We start from the raw sequence: 20,804 nt of genomic DNA on the forward strand, positions 1-20,804 counted from the left end.
TCTTGGTCTCCAAAGTGCTTCTTTCTCTGACAGCCACTCCTTTTTCTTGCTCCTCTTTTTCATCTATCAGATTGCCTTTCATTTTCTTCCCCTCCTCAGCCCGCCTCTGTCTGTCACAGCAACCCCTTTCTCGCTCTCTCCTTTTTCGCCTTCCTCCAGTCTTTCTGCCTCCCTCACTCTTGCTAATGTCCCTCTGTCATTTCCCCTTGGCTTTTTCCTCCTTTATCTTCTCCACATGGCACCTCCTGGTGCAATTTTGGAGCAAAAAGGGGGCGCAGGAGAGATTCTCTGACCTGGTAAATTGCACCTCATCTTTTGTATTCATGCCAAAGCAATCTCTCCTACAGGGGTGTATTGGTGTGGTCCTCTCCTCATAGCAGTATCTCTCCTCTTCTATTTGGGTGGAGGGTAAAGGGACAGGCAATGGCTGCATCATTGTACAGTCTGTACCAGTGGCAAACAGGCTGATATGGAGCCAATTAAGTAAAAAGAGTGTGTTGTAACAAGGTGCAACCCGACAGCCTTCACACTCCAGCTCGCTGTTCGGGTCCAGTCTTTCCAGCTCACGGCAGGAAGAGGCGTTTATTGTCTTTTCCAGGTCACCCACACTGGACAAGGTGAGGAACAGGAAGAGGAGGAGGTGTAGGTATTATCGGGGAGAAAAGAACAAGGCAGAAGCAAGGTGCAGCTTTGTTCTCTTCACCTTTTATGCAGGTGGTGAGGAAAGTTGAGGTTTAATGACACAGAGTCCTGCCTGCGGGGCTGTACAAAAGCTGCAGAGGTGTTTGGGATACAAGGGCATTTTTTGATTGGGGAGGCAGAGAAGTGAGTACAGCCAGAAAAAAAACGTGTGGGTGGGAGCAATAATAGCATCACCTGTAAAGCAGAACTCACTCCAGTGTAGCAACACTGTGGTTACGGTTTCTCGTTCAACTTTGAGGTAACTTTTGAGGATGGGGTTTATTTGTTTGCAAATCATAATTTGCAACACGAGAGCATCGCAAAACCTTAAATTTGTACAACTCCACACAATGCAGAGAGTATCTACTATTTTTTCTGCCTTATCGTCATTGTAATGAAAGCCTTTGCAAAGCAATCACAGCATTTAAAAAGAACATACGACTCCTGCCAGCAGCTTTCTGCTCGATTAGTTTGCAGCATTAACACTTTAATTCTACTTTTCAGTTTGTGGTCACCGAGAAGGAAAAGTTTACTTTGCAGAGCTGAAAAATCTTTGCTCATGCCATCATAAAACACTTTGCAATGTTTTGGCATGTGATAATTCCTCAAAGTAATGGATCTATTTCTCAAATGTATTTCTCTGCCCCAATCATATTTCATTGTCTCACTAGAAACAACACGCCCACACTAATGCAGTTTTTTTAATGCAGCATTGTTAGACGTCCTATATTGAAGCAGGGAACGCTGACTACTTCACATAAAACATAAATATTGCAGCTTGGCAAAAACTAGACTGGACAGGCATGAAATTTTGAGTATTGAGGGTTTGTTGTAGGTAGTGTAATGCTTTTCTGAGGATTCATCAGTTATTGCATGACCCCAGACGGGAATTGTTTTTGTTCTCCTAGCTGAGATCATCTTGAAAATACCTTTGAAACACATTTGATAATGCAGGTAAACTACAATTGTGCTATTTTCCATTTTGAGGAAAGCTCTAAACCTAAGCGATGTTCAATTGTGTGATTCAATCATCAAAAAAGTGTAACATTTTTGTGGAGCAGATCTTTCACAAATAGGAATTCATTGTTTTCCTCCAGGATGAAATTTAAATCATTGTAGCATTGTAAAGACCTGTCATCTGTCTGTTGCTACTCTCTCTAGATACCTCACTGCTGATAAAATAGTGACTTGTAACTTGTGAGAGACACAATTTCAGTTCTTAACTGCTTTATCCGACTGCATCAGTTGACTACCAATTTATCTGTAGCCTTTTTGACACATGATCTCTGGAAAATATCAAGAGAAACGGTCTCAGATGTAGGAAAAGAAAGATGTGTGTCACAACTGGAAACACCAATTTGGTTCAGGTCCGAGTGTTTCCTGGGTAGAGCGTGCAGTTGGCAGCAGACACGACGCCCACTCTCTTGCCTTTGCTTGAGCTGTTCTCACATACATGCTATTGTGAGCTAGCTTGTTAGAAGGTTTAATATCTGATCTGACTGTATCGGACATTTGCATTCTCACATGCACCTCTGTCAGGTCACATCCAGACAAGCTTGTGTGTGTATGGCAGCGCTAATGCACACTCACGATTAGATGAAAGTTCACCTTCTTTTAGTTGTAATGTTTAACGCGTCGGGATATAAAATCATCAAAAATCATTTGCTCCTGAGCAGGTCTTAAAATTAGGAAAATAAACCCTAACCTTCGGATGAACTACAAAACATGACATATTACATCGTGTCATTATTTATTTATGAAAAAATGAGCCAAGATGCAGAAACAGGGTGTGAAATATTCAGCACACTTGTGACTAAGTCGCTTTTAGAACCACCTTTAGCTGCAATTAATTTTCGGTATGATTTTATCAGCCTCTCACTTCATTGTGAAGGAATTTGGCCTAATCTTCTTTATAACGTTGCCTGTGTTCGTTGAGATTTGCAGGTATTCTTTTATCCACAGGCCCCTTAAGATCCTGTCACAGCATTTCATTCAGGCTGAGGTCTGGACTTTGACAGAAACATTGCAACATCTTGATACTTTCTTTTTTTTTAGCTATTCTGTTGTACACTACTAGAAAAAACAAGATCTCAAATCAGAACTCAGTGGGAAAAATAATAATGCTGGGCAACATCTGTACTGATGGATTGGGTGATGGGTAGAAATGAAAGGATGGCCCCAGATGCTTGCATGCCAGTTTAACAGTGTTGGGGCATGCTCCTAGGTGATGGATAGTGTCCTGGAGAATCTCCTCCCAGATCTGGAGCAGGGCATCACTGAGCTCCTGGAAAGTCTGATGTGCAAGTTGGCAGAGTTAGATGGACCGACACATAATGTCCTAGAGGTGTTCTTTGGATTCAGAGCAGGCGAGCATTGGGGCCCCTGCCTGGAACTGACTGCATACTCTTGCCACATAATGTCTCATTAAAAAGTGCTCTTTTAATTTCTTTATCAGAGAGGATTTGCTGCTGTAGATATTTTCCTGTTGCGTTACCTTGTTTCAGTCGAGCTTTAGTCTCACATTTGACTCTAGAATACTTTGCTATACAGAGGACTTCTTGGTTGGCTCAATGACAGCAAGGTGTCCAGGTCCCATAGCTGCAAAACAAGCCCAAATCATCCCTTCACCACTGACAGTTTGTATGAGGTGTTTGTGCTGATAGACTGTCTTTGCCTTTAGCCAAATGGGCATTATGGCCAGACTTCTTCACTTTGGTTTCACTGGTTTTTTTTTTTCAGTGACTCTAAGCATTACACAGTCTGACGTTGAGGTGAATTTGTTTGGAGACCGATGACCGTCTTGAATGTTTTCCCACTTGTGAATAATCGTTCTCATTGAAGGAGGACAGACTTCAAACTGTTTGGAAATTGCCTTATAACCTTTCCCAGACTGATGGGCAGCAACAATTGCTTCTTTAAGATCACTGTTGATGTCTTTGCTCCTTGGCATTTTGTTACCGCACATCTAAATGCAATAGAGTTGTTCAACACTTGCAGATGATCAATTAATTAAGTGCATTTCATTAGCAGTATCTGGCTGCTACTTACTCTTTTAATTCCTGTGGAATCAGTGAGGGTACACTTAGTTTCCCACACGCTGCTTTTGCATTTTGGCTTAATTTTTGTTAAATTAATAATAACATAGTGGAATGTGTCATGTTTTGCACTTCATCTTATGTGCCATTTTTACAAATTTAAAACGGCACAAGGTTCTGATTTTCACTTGCTGGGCTATTGAGGTGTGGGTTCAGTAGCTCAATTTGTGAGTCTGAAGTATTTTTGTTTCTGACCTTGATTTTTAGAAAGCAGCTGCTGCTGCTGTTATGTGAAGGCTGTGTGCAGGCAGGAATAGGACCCACAGTGCAGACACTCGGAGGCGTAACGTGAACTCAAAACAGCTTTAATGCTAAACTCAAAAGGGTAACAAAACTAAGACGCCAAGGTAAACTTACGCAAACAAAACACACAGCAAGATAAGGGTGGATCACGACATCGACAAACTGAAACACAGGGCTTAAATACACAGAGGGAGCAATCAGGGAATGGGCAACAGGAGGGAAACACAGCTGGGGAAAATCAGGCCTAACGAAACAGGGGAAGCAAAACCAGATACATTAACATAAGACATGGACCTTCAAAATAAAACAGGAAACATAACACAGACTGAACTTACAGACACAGACTCACAGGCAGGCACTACAACAGAGGGAACAGAGACGTGAGACCAGGGCAGACACAGACACTGACTGGACACGGGGATATAGCAGACAGGGACAGCAACTAAGGATTACACAGAGACAGAACTCTTAGAAATCAAAGACTAGAAATGATAAATAATATAATAAACTCAAAACCCTGGGTCAACGACCCAGGCATCCTAACAGCTGTTTAAAAGTGCTACTGAAGCTTTTTGTTGCTGTTGGTGTTTGCGTGACTTAGAACAATGTCCTCTAAATTGTTGCATCCCTCTCCTACAGCCGTACACTTTTACGGTTACTTTGATCGCAAACACGCACGTTAAATCTCTGCTCTGTAGACACTGTAAGTGTTTAATGCCCCCCGCCCATCCCAGCACATACACACACACCACACAGTAAAGGGCTCTCTTTACACTACTGCATGCTTTGAAGATCAGAGCTCCACCACCGGTGCCTTCTATTCTTCAAACACTCTCGATGATATCAGCTTTCATTTCAACTAGTGCTCCTCTAACAAGATCATCAGCCACGTCACTTATCCCAAAAAAAACCCCACTCTCAGGCTTCATCAGTGAATTTTCATTACTCTCTTTTTAGGTCAGATGTTGGTTTTCGTTTTTTCTGGAGTAGATAATTGCCCTCCATCAAAGGCGTCTTCTTTAAAGATCAACACTGAAAACTCTGCCCTAATTAAGACTAGAGCATCAGAGCCACAGGAGCTGTCAACCTGGAGTATGACTGCTGACCGCCGGATTCCCTAATTGCTCCTGTTTCGTTATCCACTCTCTCCTCCTCTTCCTCCTCCTCCTCCCGTCTTCATTAGTCCTCGGCTTACTTCCCACCTCGGCTCTCCCTAATGACTGGTCAAACGTGCAAGCCAGACAAACAGCTCCAAACAAGCCCTCCTACATCGACTCTGCCCTGCAGCTCTCAACCTGCTGGAGTGTCTCTTTTTTCCCAGTGTATGTGTGTCAGCGCACATCAGCACAATAGAAGCAGGTTTGATTTTTTTTCTTCCCCCTCTGAATACACAGCCTTTATCGACATAACTGAATTCGTTGTTTTCCACTCTGCCGTTGCCTGCAGCTGTTGAGATTTTACTCTAATTGGTAACTGCAGCCGTACCGCCCCTCTAGTCCGCTCCTCCTTTGCTCCTACAGGCTCTAATTGGTGTTTTGTTTCTCTGTTTGCTTATGCTCTGTTCACTCATTCTTTTATGCTCACCATCCCTATTTAAAAAAAAAAAAAAAAAAAAAAAGATTTATTTATCCTCCCAATTTCTCCTTCCATTTCTGCCCTCATCGGTTTCTCCTTCTAATCATCCCATATCATAAATTGCACATTTTGGTGCTCGCAGCAGAAACAAGCTTTGAAATGAAGCAAATTTTAGGGTATTTTTCTTGTCGGTTATCAGATTTATTCATTTATTTTAGGCCTTTTTCATCGGCTATTTTAATGAATGATAAAATTATGTATTATCATTTGTTGTATACACTGGATTAATCCCAGTGAGATTTATTATTTCTTTAGCCCAGAACAACTGACTTCAGATGGCTTTTTTCTGTTTGTTTTGCTTGGAAGATTATTTGTAATGGTTTGTTTCTGCTGCATATTTAGCCATGGCTGCACAGATTCCAGTGTCATTTTGGCTTTCGGTCTCACATAACTATTTTACCATCTAGTGAAAGATTTTTTTTCTTCAGTGTTTTCCTTGCTATGACTGTAATTGGACTGGTTTTTTTTATAGTGCTTTTCTTTTCTACTTTGATTTCCCTAGTCTAGCTATCATTCACATACATTCAATAATTATACAGGCTACACAGATACATGCAATAGGTCTAGGATGCCAGCCTGGTTCTGCTGGAGGTTTCTTCCTGTTAAAAGGGAGTTTTTTCCTCCTGTTGCTAAAGCATTTGCTTATAGGGGGTCATATAATTGTTGGTGTTTTCTCTCTGTATTATTGTAGTGTCTTTGCCTTATAATATATAACACCTTGAGGTGACACTTGTTGCCAAGCATACTTTGATATGCACATTGAAGCAGCCAGGTATTGAGCCCCACCTCCCTACAGCATCTTTACCAAATCAGTGTTTCAATTTCTCAATTATTAGCAAAACCCCTAGCAGGTCTTATTACTTTAATTGGTAACCGTTAGTTAAAATGTGAAAAAACAAATGTGCTATTCATAAGCAGTGTTGGCAAAATCAGTGTCAGAGCCTTATGATACTAGTGTTAGCAGAGCTTCTATACAGAGGATTTGATTTCCTATTAATTCTATTACTTCCTATTCATTTCCAGTTTGCTATTATTCCTGTTTTATTGGAAATGGCTTCAGTTCACCGGGAGACTCAGGAGGTAGTTCTCAATGAAAAAGAGAGAATGGAGCTAAATGGCTAAAATAATTATTTTCCCACTCACAGCAAAATATTTATTCTAGCTTATTCAGCAATATTACTCATTAATTATCAGAACTGCAATAAAACAGTTGAGACTTGTATTTGTTTTTCTTTCAGAAATGTGCTGACATTCTGCCAGTTTGTGCTGATTAAAATTACAGCAGGACACTCGGTGGCTGGCCCTCTTTAAACAATAACTATAACAATACATTAGGAGCATGCAGTATATTCCAGCTGGCTGTGGTGACCAGTAATGTGAAATCAGTTTTTATGACCTGCAGTTGTGTTTTAAAGTGACTGAATATGCATTTGTGATGTCACTTATGCATGGGTCAATAGTTGGCTCCCTGGTCCTCTGTAAATGAAGCTTTCTATGAGGGCCCCACAGGGAACGGTTCTGGCTCCGTTCCTCTTCACCATCTACACTGCAGACTTCTCCCACAATTCCACCCAGTGCTTCCTGCAGAAGTTCTCTGATGACTCTGCAATAGTCGGCCTCATCACTGATGGGGACGACAAGGAGTACAGAGGTCTGACCCAAGACTTTGTGGACTGGTGCCAGCTGAACTACCTCCAGATCAACGCCAGTAAAACCAAGGAACTGGTGGTAGACTTCCGCAGGCACAAGCATTCTCCACTGCAACCACTGAACATCCAAGGTATGGACATTGAGGCTGTGGACAGCTACAGGTACCTTGGTGTTCATCTGAACAATAGACTGGACTGGACTCATAACTCAGACGCCCTCTACAGGAAAGGGCAGAGCAGGCTGTACCTGCTGCGGAGACTCAGGTCGTTTGGAGTGGAGGGCCCACTCCTGAAGACCTTCTATGACTCTGTGGTGGCTTCTGCTATCTTTTATGGCGTGGTCTGCTGGGGCGGCAGCAACTCTGCTGGGGACAGGAAGAGACTGAACAGGGTGATCCGAAGGGCCAGCTCTGTTCTAGGATGCCCTCTGGACCCAGTGGAGGTGGTGAGTGACAGGAGAACGGCGGCTAAGCTGTCATCCCTGATGGACAACATCTCCCACCCCATGCAGCAGACTGTGACAGCACTGAGCAGCTCCTTCAGTGGGAGACTGCGGCACCCACGGTGTGGGACGGAGAGATTTCGCAGGTCTTTCCTTCCCACTGCTGTCAGACTCCATAATAAAGACTTTAACTGATCAAGCACACACATCCATACATATGCAATAATACTAAGTGCAATAATCCTTTCTGTCATCGTTGTATTTTTACTCAGTTGTATATAGTATTTGTATTTGTATTCTATTTTTATCTATTGTATATTTATTTTATTTTATTCTACTGTATATAGTATTTTATTTTATTCTATTCTGTACAGTTGTGTACTGTATTTATTCTTATTGTATTCTAATTTTTGCCTCATAACTTTTGCACTGTCCACTTCCTGCTGTGACAAAACAAATTTCCCACGTGTGGGACTAATAAAGGTTATCTTATCTTATCTTATCTTATGTATCTAACTATGTTTTCTCGTTGTAACCTATCAGTTTTGGAATAAATGTGAAACTGGCAAAATTCAGTATGTGTACCAGCTACACACAGTCTACCTTCAAAAGCTGACTTTCTTGATCCTCAGGAGTAAAAACACTCATATATGTTGCTTGAGGAATGCTTATGTGGGTCGGTAGGACGAAAGCAAGTGCTATGATTCTTTAGGTGGTAGACTTGGCATGGCCAAAATAATCACATGCACAGATAAATATTTCGCATCTGATGGAGGCAGGACCAAATTATAGCTTCAGACAGCTGGTTTTGCTTCTACTGGCTCTGTAACGCCTTCCTTAATGTCTGTAATGTCTTTAAATTTTGCACAGCTACAGACTGTATCTCTCTCACCCCTGTGACACTACAGTATGAAATATGACCCATCAGTCATTAATGAGCCATGGAAGACAGAAGTCACTTTCACAGTCTACATTAGCAGGATGGCATGCGAAAAAAGAGATTTAAATTGACGTCATAATTTCCCCTTCGGCTCTTTTCTAAGAAGGCCTCATGAGCATTTTTTCCTCAAGCTAATATTAAGGCCTGACTGTTATAGAACGCTTTCCTCTGAGGAGGCTATAGAAAACAAAGGGATCTTTGACAAGCCTAAAGGTCAGCCTGGAGGAGGCTAAAAAGGCTCTGCTCTGTTGTAGCATCTGTGGGCAATACCAGACAGCCAGACAGCATCCCGCTGGGCTGGATGATTGCTGCCTCTCATTGCTCACATTTACCGGCCATATCTTCCATTTCGCATCCTTGCTAAGCCCTCGCTCGTCCCCCAACCCCCTTCCCATCGCATTCATGCACATGAAATCAATAACAACACTTGAATGCTATTTCTCCGCTCTGAGAGGGAATGGCATACGTCAGACGTAATGGTTCAGCGCAGTGTAAGTATTCCTCAAGGGACAGAGCTGAGCAGGGGGATGGTGGAAGGGAGTCGGGTGAGGAATTAAAGCTGATTTCATGCCCCCTTAAGACCCATGTGAGTTTTAACCACCAATTATTGCCTGTGTTACCCATGGGCAGCCAGGGGCTGTGAGTGCTGACCACGAAGCCAATCAGGGTAGCTGTGCCACACAGTCTTTTTCAACTACAATCACACCGTAATCATAAGTGATTATATGAGTCCACCGCGGCTTGTATTCCTCTTTCCATTTAATTATACTCTCTTATATACTCTTATATATACTTTGCAAATGTCACTCAATAATGCCAGCCTTCTGACTCACACACAAGATCAAAAGGACATTAATATGACAAGAAATATATCTTGAATGGCAAACATCATGTTTATTCAGTTCAACACCAGACCGTAATGGCCCCCAAATACCCACCCAGCTATTCCGTTTCCTTCTTCACGCCTCCCCAGGTGGTCTGGAGCTGAACTGCTTCTCTCTTTCATCACTTCCACCATCCCTCAAAGTTAATCCCCCACCCAGCTCTGACAGCCATGTTTTCTTCGGGTCAGGTAGTCAGGCGGGTTGTGTGGTGTGGAGGTACTGATTGTTCCTGCAGCCCCGTGAAGGACAGGCCCGGTGGAAGCGGAGTGTTCAGATGCAGACAGAATGAGGAAACAGAGGAGGGCAGCCTCCTCGCTCTGGGTTGTCGCTCTGGCAGGTTGAGCACAGATCAGACAGTGACTGGCTGTTGTCTGTGTGCATGTTGTTGTTTTTGTTCCTTTACTAGGACACCGTGGATGGATGGGCTTTAAAAAAAACACGGCAGGTTCACGGCAAGTCCCACAAGTGGGACAAGGTTATCCTTCATCTCTCTGAGAAACACCTTACTATAAAATAAAATAAAAAAAACGTGAGATGATTTTAAATGGAAGTTATTTATGCTGGAATAGTTTTATTCTTTTTATGGGTTGTTTTAGATTTAAACTTTCACCAAATACGGTTAGAATCTGTTTTGCAAAAATAACCATTGCTAAATAATCAATAGTTAGTTGCAAACCTTGAGTTTCCTTGAAATAATACATAGATAAAATTGTTTATTGTTGCTTAGTCATTGCATTGGCTTAAAAAAATCCAAACAAGCTCTCAGGATGTCATGAAGGTTTAATATAAGAGAAATTGAGCTCTCAACTTCTCTGTTATGTCCTCTTCTGCAGGGCTTAATTTGTCCCAGATCCTGCTAGAATAGGAGCTGGAGCCTCCCAGACTGGGACCGGCACTTATTTCACTGGATCCAGCACCTCACTTGTCAGTAATGAAATCTACCTGGAGAGAACTGGTAAAATGTCAAACAGACAATCAGATTTCTTCAAACCATTAGATTGGCTTGATTCTCAGCAGGCCAAAGTCATTTTGGCAGTTCAGACGGCATGGCTATAATTGCCAGCATGTTCTTCTTTCAAGGGCATCAAATATTGCAGTTTTGCCAAAGCCGCTGGCGTCTCAGAGATATGCGCAAGGTGTCCTTTGGCTTCGATACCTTGCCAGTATTTGACACCCTGAGGATGAGGACAGGTTCTAATAGCTGCAGCACAGTAGGTAGCAAAAGCAGTGCTGCAGAGAGGGAACGACAGGAAAGTGAAGGTCAACTAGAGGGAGCTGCGAACTGTAAACAATTGCTCGTTGTGAAAGTTGAGACTATTAAATGTAAATAACAATGATTTGTTTGCTGATGTTTTTTCTTGTGTAAGTGTCTGAAAAGTAGTTTTTAGGAAAATCCCTGATGTATCAGTGTTACTGTAAAGCCCGGACAATATTAAAAAAAAAGGCAACAATCATGTGATGCTCTATGCGCAAGCACCAGGCGATGATGTGAAGAAAAAACTCCTTTTGTAAAAGGAAGAGACCTCTGGCAGAACCAGGCTCAGTGAGAGGCAGTCATCTGCTCTGACTGGTTGGGTAGAGTGAGGGGAAAGAGGAGAGAAGAAAGAGAGGATAGGGACAGACAACAAAACACAGACTGTGTGAGAGATGAGATCAAATTTAACAACATACAGCCGTGGTGTATAAACACCTGGGGAGTGAAAAGAGGTGAGTGGAAAAGAAATGCAGAGGGTATCGCAGGAAGACCCCCAGCAGCCTGAGCCTATAGCAGGATAAGTAAGGGATGCTTCAGGGTCAACTGATTCCAGCCCTAACTGTATGCTTTATCAAAAAGGAAAGTTTCAAGTCTAATCTTAGGAGTAGAGAGGGTGTCTGTCTCCTAAGCCAGAACTGCTTCCGCAGGAGAGCGGGCTGGGAGCTGAAGGCTCTGCCTCTCATTCTACTTTTGGAAACTCAAAGAGTCACAAGTAAGCCTACAGACTGAGGTGATTCCTTTAAAGGCTTATTAGAGAACTGATGTAAGTGAAACAACAAAAAAGCATCTGTAGGTCATGTTCAGCTATGAAGACGAACATTTTAGACTTATCAAAAATCTTTCTTTGTGTGTGAAATGCTACCTTTTTAAATGAAATTGTGTGAGATGTTAAGAGGCCCCAGATACACACTGCTTTTGAGTAACAGTCAGGGGCCTAGAGTTTCGTGTTTACCAGTGTTTTGCAGTTTTTAAAATTATTGTACTCCCAACCGCCACAAAAGCAAAGCAGCTTTACTGCTGGTATGTAAATGGTGCTTTGACACACAACACCTACTCAAAGATTGTTAAAGGCCAAGAAGCCCCTCCCTCCCATACCCACTGGACTGAAAGGATTTGTCACCAGCGCTACAAACCACTGGAAATCGCCATACCTCCCAGAGGTGCCTCGGTTATTTTGTGGCAAGAGGGGGACCTACACAGTATTAGTCAGCTGGTTTTATTGTAATAGCTGATTGGTGAATGACTACTGGCTTAAAAGTAGACTATTTTCCTTTAAATTGCGCTGGAGAAAAATATGAAGTACCACTGAAATTGGATAAAATTACCTTTCACTCCCTAAAGAACTGCACAGTTTGTCGTATACCTACTGCAGAACGACTCCTCCCAGCCTTTATATAAAATCACCCTTTTATAGAGAAACTGTGGCTCAGTGGAATAGTTTTTTTTTATTCTGCTGAATTATCTCAAAAATAAAAAGATTCCTGGAAAAATCAGAAAAGCTTTTAATCAGAGCAGCTAGACTGTTTTATGGTACAGCAGAAAATACTTTTTCTGATTTTTTTTTTTCCCCTCATCTGTGTCTTTTCCCCACTGCTGGTAAGACAAAACATAATCAGGATTGGGAAATTCACTGAGTTGCATTATTGATCACAGCTTTGATCAGGTGTTGTAACCAGAAACTGATAAAAGAAAGAAAAACTCTTAACAGTCAAAGTTTAAATGTAGCATATCTTTTAATTATGTTCAAAGGCATTTTGTTCACTAAGGAGGAACAAAGGCAGCGATTTCAAAGACATAAATGATAGATGTGTCTTGAATTATAAACCATTTGTTGCATGAATCTTTAAATGGAGTTCGAATTTCAGGGGGGTTTCGAGGATAAATTGGATGTGAAAGATATTTTCGGTTCTTTGGAGTCAGCAGGCGCTCGCGTCCCATCTCGAGGTAAACCACAGTTTACCTGGACTTTATCGCCTCAACCCAGAACCACCATATTGGATGGGTCACGTAATTCCGACTGGAATGGAGAACCTCGTCCAAAGCATGCAGCTTATTTCTTAGTAATAGCCTGACCGAGCTCCCCAAAGAGGCCAATTCTGGCCAGCAAGGCCCACTTAAATGCTCCGTGAGACAGAGGAGGAGAGAATAAGGTCTATAGAGCCACTTAAAAGCCCCTGGGTAAAAATGGGATTTCTGACCTGCTCCGCTGGTGTCGCAGCTCTTCAGCCAGATTAGCTGTCAAAGCTCTGCCAGGTGGGAGAGGAAGGGCCAGGGGAAGACGAGAGGAACTGATGGATGCTGGTGCTGTTCTTGGTGATGATGTAGACCACCAGGACCTCATTAGCTCAACATTTCATCAAACACGATGGCACCAGTGTGGCTCTCTGTGCCTCCATCTATCTCTCTCTTGGCCCTCTCTCTCTCCCTCCTTTACATATCCTTGATTTCCGTACCTCTTCTGTGGTCCTCTTTTCGTTCCTGCCTCTTTTCCATCTTTCTGTCACCCCCCCCCCCCCCCCTTTTTTTTCTCCCTGCACCTTAAGGTCTCATTAAACAGATGAGCCCGCTCCGCCACTAATCTGCCACTAAGTCAAAGTCGGCAGATGACGACGATAATGGCACATCTTCCTCCACCCCCGCTCCACCCCCACACATATCAGGCTATTATCATTTGTTCTTATTAATGCCAAGAAAATGTAAATTTGTTATGGCTATAAGAGTGTAAATAACTACCACACGTATCAGCTGGGGTGATATTTCAGGGCACATTAGAGGGCTCTGCAGGGCTGGTTTGCATATCATTGATTTTCGGTGCAGGGGTGTGTGTCTGTGTATGTGTGGCAGTGCGGGGGGAATCACAGACATGCCCACAAATACATGCAAAGCATATGTGCAGCAGCTTCATACATACCAACAACATGCAGGGCAGCTTTACATATATCAATAGGGCTATGCAAATGATTTATGTGCATGCCGTAGTGAAAAAGAGGTCACACTTACATCAGCGGGCCGTGGTGTTGTATGTTTTTAGTCATAGACACAGATGTAATTTAAAATGAACAAGAGACCTATTCATTCGCTATTCATTAATTACTTATTTTCCTTATTCTCTGTCATATACTGTTACGCGGATGGATATTAGTATAACACATGGCCAAAGTTCCAAATATTAAAGCCAGTTTTGACACCCTTCACCATCCTTCCTTTATCAGAATTAAGCTGGCGTAAAGGGAGGGCAAGGGAGCTTGTTTATTTTATGCTGCACCATGGCTCAGCATGTAAAGTAAAATTCAAAAAAATGCTTCTAACTGTGAATTGTGAAAAGCAGCTGTATTAGAGTCCAAAAATACAAGCCTGGAAATGAACATAATCCGCTGCTTTAATAATAGAGCAAAAGAAAAAAGGAGCTCTGCTGTGGCAGCTCATATATGGACAGGAGCAAGAAGAAAAACACCATCTACAAAGTAGAAATGAATTCAAATAAATATGTTCATGTTGTAAATACCCTCATGTTCATCAGGCAAAAGCAGTATTTATGCTATCCTTACAGCTGTCAGTATAATGGTGAATATTGTTGTGATAGTTGTTTCTATTGACATGGTTGTCCTGTGTGCTGTATTTTTTTAACAATATAATGTTTTGTGAGTTTCCCATAAAGTATTGCAGGTGATTTTCTGCATCTTGGTGTTGGTTTTGGAGGTAAACACACATTTTTCTGTTGTGTGGGAGTGAGAGAAAGATTTAAGGTGAATCCTTTATAAGACCCCAGGGTTTCTACCAATCGCAAAGCAATATGACAAGCTACATATACCCAGGAGGCTCTGTCGCTACCCATTTGTCAACAAAGCATTTTCTGCCTCAAATACATTGTGAAGCTTTTTACCAAAGTTCCCCTAGGTGTGCATTTCTGTCTGCTTTGCATTTCTCTGTATAAACCAAGGCTAAACAGAACTTCACAGCATTTTTGACTTGTGGAAAAAAGAGTTTGTAGACTTACAAACAAATAACTGCAGAAAACGAACAGAAATTCTGCTGCTGTGCTTCAGGGGTATTCACGGAAGGATGTGGAAGCCAAATATTGTGAGAAAGTTCATGTTTGCTTACTTGGTTTTTTTTTTTTTCTTCTTCTTCTTCTTTGCCCTCTTCTCTCACTCAGCCTCTCAGGATGCACTGCCACACCTGCACCCTGGTGACTAGCTCAGGTCACCTCATTGGAGGCGGTCGAGGTGAAGAGATCGACCGGGCCGAGTGCGTGATCCGCATGAACGACGCTCCCACCGCCAGAGGTTACGCCCGTGACGTCGGTCACCGCACCTCCCTGCGTGTCATTGCACACTCCAGCATGCAGCGGGTCTTGAGAAGTCGCAACGAACTGCTCAACGCCAGCCAGGACACAGTATTTATCTTCTGGGGCCCCAGCAACTACATGAGGCATGATGGGAAGGGCCTTGTGTACAACAACCTGAGGCTCATGAAAGAGGTGCTCCCCAAGCTCAAAGTCTACATGATCTCCTGGCAGAAGATGCTGCAGTTTGATGAACTTTTCAAGAAGGAGACCGGCAAGGACAGGTGAGGGCGTCACTGCATCAGAACCCATCATCATCAGGAGTCTAATAATAGTTCAGCTAAAGCTATAATTTAATTAATATTTAATCAGTTTTATAAAGTTTTAATCATTCTGCCCTTAAACAAACTTAACAGGTTGATTTTTATAGTTTGTACAAATGCGTTATTATCTGATCAGTCAAACGTTCACATGTCACTATCCCTGTGGAAATCAACCATATGCCACTAGGCTGTAGTCCCTCCCACATACTGTATCGAAAGCAAGGAAAGATTTTCAGTCACTACCAATTTCATTCACTTGTGTGATTCATCTGACCTTCAGGGCAGCACAGTCAATACTTTTCAAGCTACAAGTTTCACAGCTTCTTCAGCTATTACATCAGCAGAAAATTCAGCCATATTTCTCTTGTGAATTTGTCCAAACTTTTCCAACGCATAGTGCACAAAGATTAGTAAATTGATGAATTTGGTGCACGACTTACCGACGGCGAATGCTTTACAATGAGCTCATGTTACTGATAATGATGCTGGAATAGTGTTGCATTTTTGTTATGTGGAGTTTTTGCATTGCAAGAATGCATGCGGGACCAAAGATATGTTAACTTTGGCTTCTCTTGTTTGTCTGTGCTGTTGTTGGTCCTTTAGTTGGGCTTATGTAAAAGACAAAACTCACAGTGCAAAGAACATCTTGTAATGGAGTGAAACCAAATGCTTAAAACTGTCCTCTGCAGCCATCGTTTGTTCTTCTCAGCCATCTTTCTTTGATCTTTGTTGTCTTTTGAGCTCCTTCATCTTTATTGTGAACCCGTCTCTGATTTTTCCGTTTTCTGTTCAAGCAAACTTTTTATCCAATCAGATTTCAACCTACACATAACATTTGAGTCACAGACAATGCTGTTTGAGGACTATAAACACGTCTTGTTTGAACTTCCACAATCCTTATTTTTGTGTAGGCTGAAAAGTGGGACCATAAATCTGGCCTGATCCAATTCAGAGCACATAGTCTATAGTAACTATACCATATGCCTTCTCCCAAATAGTCTCTTTTATTCCAGCACCGTATGAAAGTCAGCTTCTTTTGTGTTGTAAAAGTGTATATGTCTGTCAAACCATGGCTATGCATTTAGTAATACAGTACGTACCATGCTTGCAGGAAACCCTTAAACTAAATGGACAAGAGTAGGTGGTTGCAAAGCATGCCTCTGCATTCATAATCCGTGTTGTGTTTGAAAAACAGACTTTAGCAAGTAAACCTGGATGTCATGGAAACATGAACGTGCAAGTTTCTCGCATAAAGAAGTCTCAGATATTGTAATTTATTTACAAAACTACTTGAATGGGTCTCAGAGGGATCTACTTTAAAGTAGTAAAGAAAGGAATGAAAGTGACAAAACAAGCTTTCACTTTCTTTTGTGTGGTGTCCTAATGGCCTCCTAAAAATTACCCCGAGTTTCAGTTGCAAAATGAACAGTGTTAAAGGACTCCGTTTTAATGAGTCGGAGATGAGTTCTCAGCCCTGTGGCCATTAACTCTTAATGAAAACCCACCCATACAAACACTGTTTGTGTCTCCGTCGCTTTATCTGAGCCTTTGTTTGGGGTGTCATCGGAGATTGAATCTGACTTCAGCTTAAGATAGATGCCATGGGGGAAATCGCCGAGCAGAGGATTTGGTGAATGGCTCAGACATTAATCCTTCAGAATCTGTGCCTACAATCATGGTAAATGTTTACAGTGAGCAGGCTTTCTCTGTTATTGTTCGTATTTACAGTTTCTCATCCTTTCTAGCACCAGGCATTAACATCAGTGAGAATTATTCGAGGTCCTTTCTGCTCCATGGAGCGTGGAAGCAGAGAGAAATAAAGCCTTAATATATTAGTGTATATCTTTGTAATGCTTGAGATAAAAATTTAACAGAAGCTCTGTGCATGCAAAATGTCTCGTACCTTTATGAAGCAATATTTTATCTAATTTGGAAAATGAATCCCGTGTTATTTAAGAACTGGGAGCCTGTGGCCGCAGCATTAAAAGCAGAGCTTCTGGGTAATCAACCGTGCAATCGGCAACCCTGCAAGCTTAATTGTAATTATGGGTTATGCCTTTTCAGTAAAGAGAACTAATATGGTTTAGGATGATGCCACATCCTGCAGTTTTTAATAACACATACAGAAGAGAGAAGGGAAGCAGGTGTCCCTCTGCATCCTTTCTGGTAAATTCCTAGAATGAGCCTTAACTGGTGATTAGAGTCAAATTAGCTTTTGAAATAACTTTTTTCTCCCTTGTCTGTGTTTTCTGTTCCCATGATGCTTTGTGCTAATTGTTAACAGCCCAACTGTGGTTTCTGCTGGAGCTAGCTGCAGTGTAAAATATGATGATTTGAGATAGGTCACCTATCAAAAAGATCTAGGTTGAATCCCTTTAACAGTGCATCTTACATCAAACCTTGGCAGTCGTATTGAAGCGCGCTTTGATGGCTTATGAACATTGGTCAAAAAAAGGAAAAGAGAAAAGCCACAGCAGGGCAGCTGTGCATCAGAGAGCAAGGAGACAGCTGGAGCAGTGGACAAATTACATAGCTGTGAAGAACAGCTGAAAGGGACTCATTTATAAAGCTGACTTTTGATCAGTTTTGATCTTAAGCAGGATTTACAGTAAGCAGAAGCAAAACTTAACTTTGAGCTTATCTTAAAGCAACGTTTTGACTTGTAATACGTTTTCTGCAGGTTATGTAGAGGTGTTTCAGTTTGGGTTGTAAACACGGTCTGCGGTGACCTTTGTAGTTCTGTCCTTCTGGCCAACTCCCCTTCTTCTACTGCAACATTACGCTGGTTCCCAAAACAAAATAAAAGGGTCTGCTGCAAGAAATCGGCCAGTGATTGGCAGATGAAGCCTGCAGATCTGTCCACAGTGTTATTCCCGTGGAAATGACCTAACATTGTGTGGCTACACAATTCTACACACTTCTACATAATGTTACATACTTTGAAATAAAAAAGTTGACCCCTAGAGTGTTATTGGGAGACATTATTGGTTATGTTATGTTTGTGACTTTTAAAAAAATTCTATGTTGCTAATCAAGGTCATGGAAATTACCCTCAATGGTTCCTCGGTTATTTAAAGTAAAATATTTTCTACAAAGTGTATATGTTAAAGATGTAAGAAAAACTTATAAACTCAAAGGAACATTTTTATTGACTGAAAATGCTCACAAATGTAACACAAATATAAAAGTACAGTCCTGTCCGGTCGTCTAGGCAACCACTTCATGTCACTTGGTGAAATTTCATAGACTTGATTGAGCGTGTGTATACACCTAAGTATAGGTTGTGCTATCCTAAAGCATGGTATTTGACGGGCTGACACAACAACAGTCTCTGTCTTTCCATAAAAGAGCAGAGCAGCAGCTGCAAAAGAAAAGAGTGCATTTTAACAGTAATAGTGAGGATGTTCTAAAAAAATTAAAATAAATTATAGATATAAATTTTAAATATAACAAGAAGTAATTAAATCAAAACTAAGTAAGTCACAGATTTCAAATTACTAAATCAATTAGCAGTAATACGACTCACAGTAAAATTAATACCAATATATTAAATTAAATTATTAAATGCATCTGATGTATGTCTGAAAATCGACTTGCCAGTTTTAGGTGACGATACGGTCCCACCACTTTTCATGGCATAAAGTTTCACTAATTTCTAGAAATACTACATAAACATCATATGTCAAATTTACCACTGTTACTTTCGATGTTATGGTCAGTGATGTAAGAGTAGATGGGGTGAAAAACAGAATTTCCCAAATTCCAGAAGAACACTGAAGTTTGAAATGCTCCAGGCAACTTCAGATTGTTAAGATGCATTTATGTCACTACCTGTCACATCACCTGATTTTTGCTGACTGGCTGGGACAACTCCATATACTTCTACAACCACAGAGAGGTTTGGGGAGGACAATTTTGATGTCTTTCACAGTTACCACATAGGGTTCTCTGCCAGATAAAGCCTATAGAAATCAACAAGGCTATTTGCTACAGCGACGATATAATCCTAAATTAAGTCTTTATCCTTGTTTGCCAACCAAAGATGTGTTGTCCTTCATTGCCACCATTTGATCTACCAAGAAGTTGGGTGTTCTCTCTTGATGGTGTTGCAGAGTAGACAGAGCAGGCAGCAGATAGCAAGCCAGATGAGATGGAAAGAGGAGGGATACATGACAGACAGCTTGAAAGGCAGATTGACAGATCTGTAAAGATCACGGGCTCGAGGCTGATTGGCTCAGAGCCCTGACAGATCACTGGACAAGAATAGTGATATTGACATTTTGAATGAGCAAGAAAGAGCAACAGTGACAGCCCATATCAGTGCAACTGATATTTAAGGTAACAGTACAGATCTTCTAACTTACAAAACAGTGAGTGGAAAAAAATTTAAGTTGATTTGAGATTTATAAGTTACAAGTTAAAAGTGATATTTTTAGAGCGTGCTTAAACTGAGATTTGTATGCCTTTTTAGAAATAAGAGCCCAAAACGAAGAACCTGTGATCTTTTGATCTAAAATTTGAGAATATTCAACTGGCCCAGCAGTGAAAAAGCTCCCTGCTAAATGAAAAGAATAGGACACATTTACAAACCAAGTAACCTTTAAAGGCCATGCAGACACCCACACGTTTCCACTTATTTTGGATGATAAGACTTTTGCTCAGGTTGAAGGTGGGCAAAACCTTTGCTGTGACTCATGAAATGTCACAGGACTGCTTAAGCTATTATGACCAAGATAAAGGTGTAATTGGTCAAACAAACAACACAAACTGATGGAAGAAAAGTGATGTGCCTCATATCAATGCATGCGGTGTGGAGATTTCCACTATTTCTACATAGATTTTTGTTGTTTAAAGACTTCTGCTCTCACAGAATTGAAGAGTGCAGTCTAAAGTCTGAACTTGAAGTCAATTTACAGTCCAACACCAAACTGAAGCGAGGATTCAGGTTTGCTGCTTGTAGGGAATGAACATTAGAAAATACATATAATGAGGGGAATGTACAGTAGTAGGAAAAGATTATATGTGGAAGCAGACTGCAAACAAAACATATTCAGGCCACATTATTGCTGCCATTTCCATGGATATAAAAAAGAGCGAAATACAAGAGAAACTGTGATCAGACAGAACGTGATGTGGAAGTCAAGTAGATACAGAGGCGACTAGAAAAAGTGAAGGAGTTTAAATTAGTAATCAACCCTAAACACTGCAATCACTCAGGATGAAAGTGTCAGGTATAAATAACCGTGTGCACACACAAAATGAACTCAGATATTTTTATACTTTTTCTTTATAGGAGTGTTATGAAATAATGATGCTTCACAGATGTTTCAGCTTGAACTTACAACAGCAAATCATACCTGTATGTGACCTTC

The 20,804-nt window shown here is 41.3% G+C and overlaps 2 protein-coding genes across 3 annotated transcripts in view; one reads left to right on the forward strand and one right to left on the reverse strand.

The window, feature by feature from the left end:
• Positions 1-20,804, reverse strand: part of pigk (phosphatidylinositol glycan anchor biosynthesis, class K) — a 146,107-nt gene that overhangs the window by 63,224 nt on the left and 62,079 nt on the right. The window lies entirely within an intron of this gene.
• st6galnac5a (ST6 (alpha-N-acetyl-neuraminyl-2,3-beta-galactosyl-1,3)-N-acetylgalactosaminide alpha-2,6-sialyltransferase 5a) overlaps positions 1-20,804 on the forward strand; it is a 66,891-nt gene that overhangs the window by 23,667 nt on the left and 22,420 nt on the right. For both annotated transcript variants that reach the window (XM_086270565.1, XM_086270564.1), the window contains exon 3: positions 14,981-15,393. In XM_086270565.1, coding sequence (XP_086126691.1) covers positions 14,981-15,393 — 413 coding nt within the window. The remainder of the gene's footprint in view (positions 1-14,980; positions 15,394-20,804) is intronic.

Source organism: Aulonocara sp. 'chitande type north' Nkhata Bay, linkage group LG18 (genome assembly GCF_057382095.1).
Source record: "Aulonocara sp. 'chitande type north' Nkhata Bay isolate Kocher_YH1m ecotype deep benthic linkage group LG18, A_spYH_male_GT1.1, whole genome shotgun sequence".
Classification (NCBI taxonomy): Eukaryota; Metazoa; Chordata; class Actinopteri; order Cichliformes; family Cichlidae; genus Aulonocara; species Aulonocara sp. 'chitande type north' Nkhata Bay.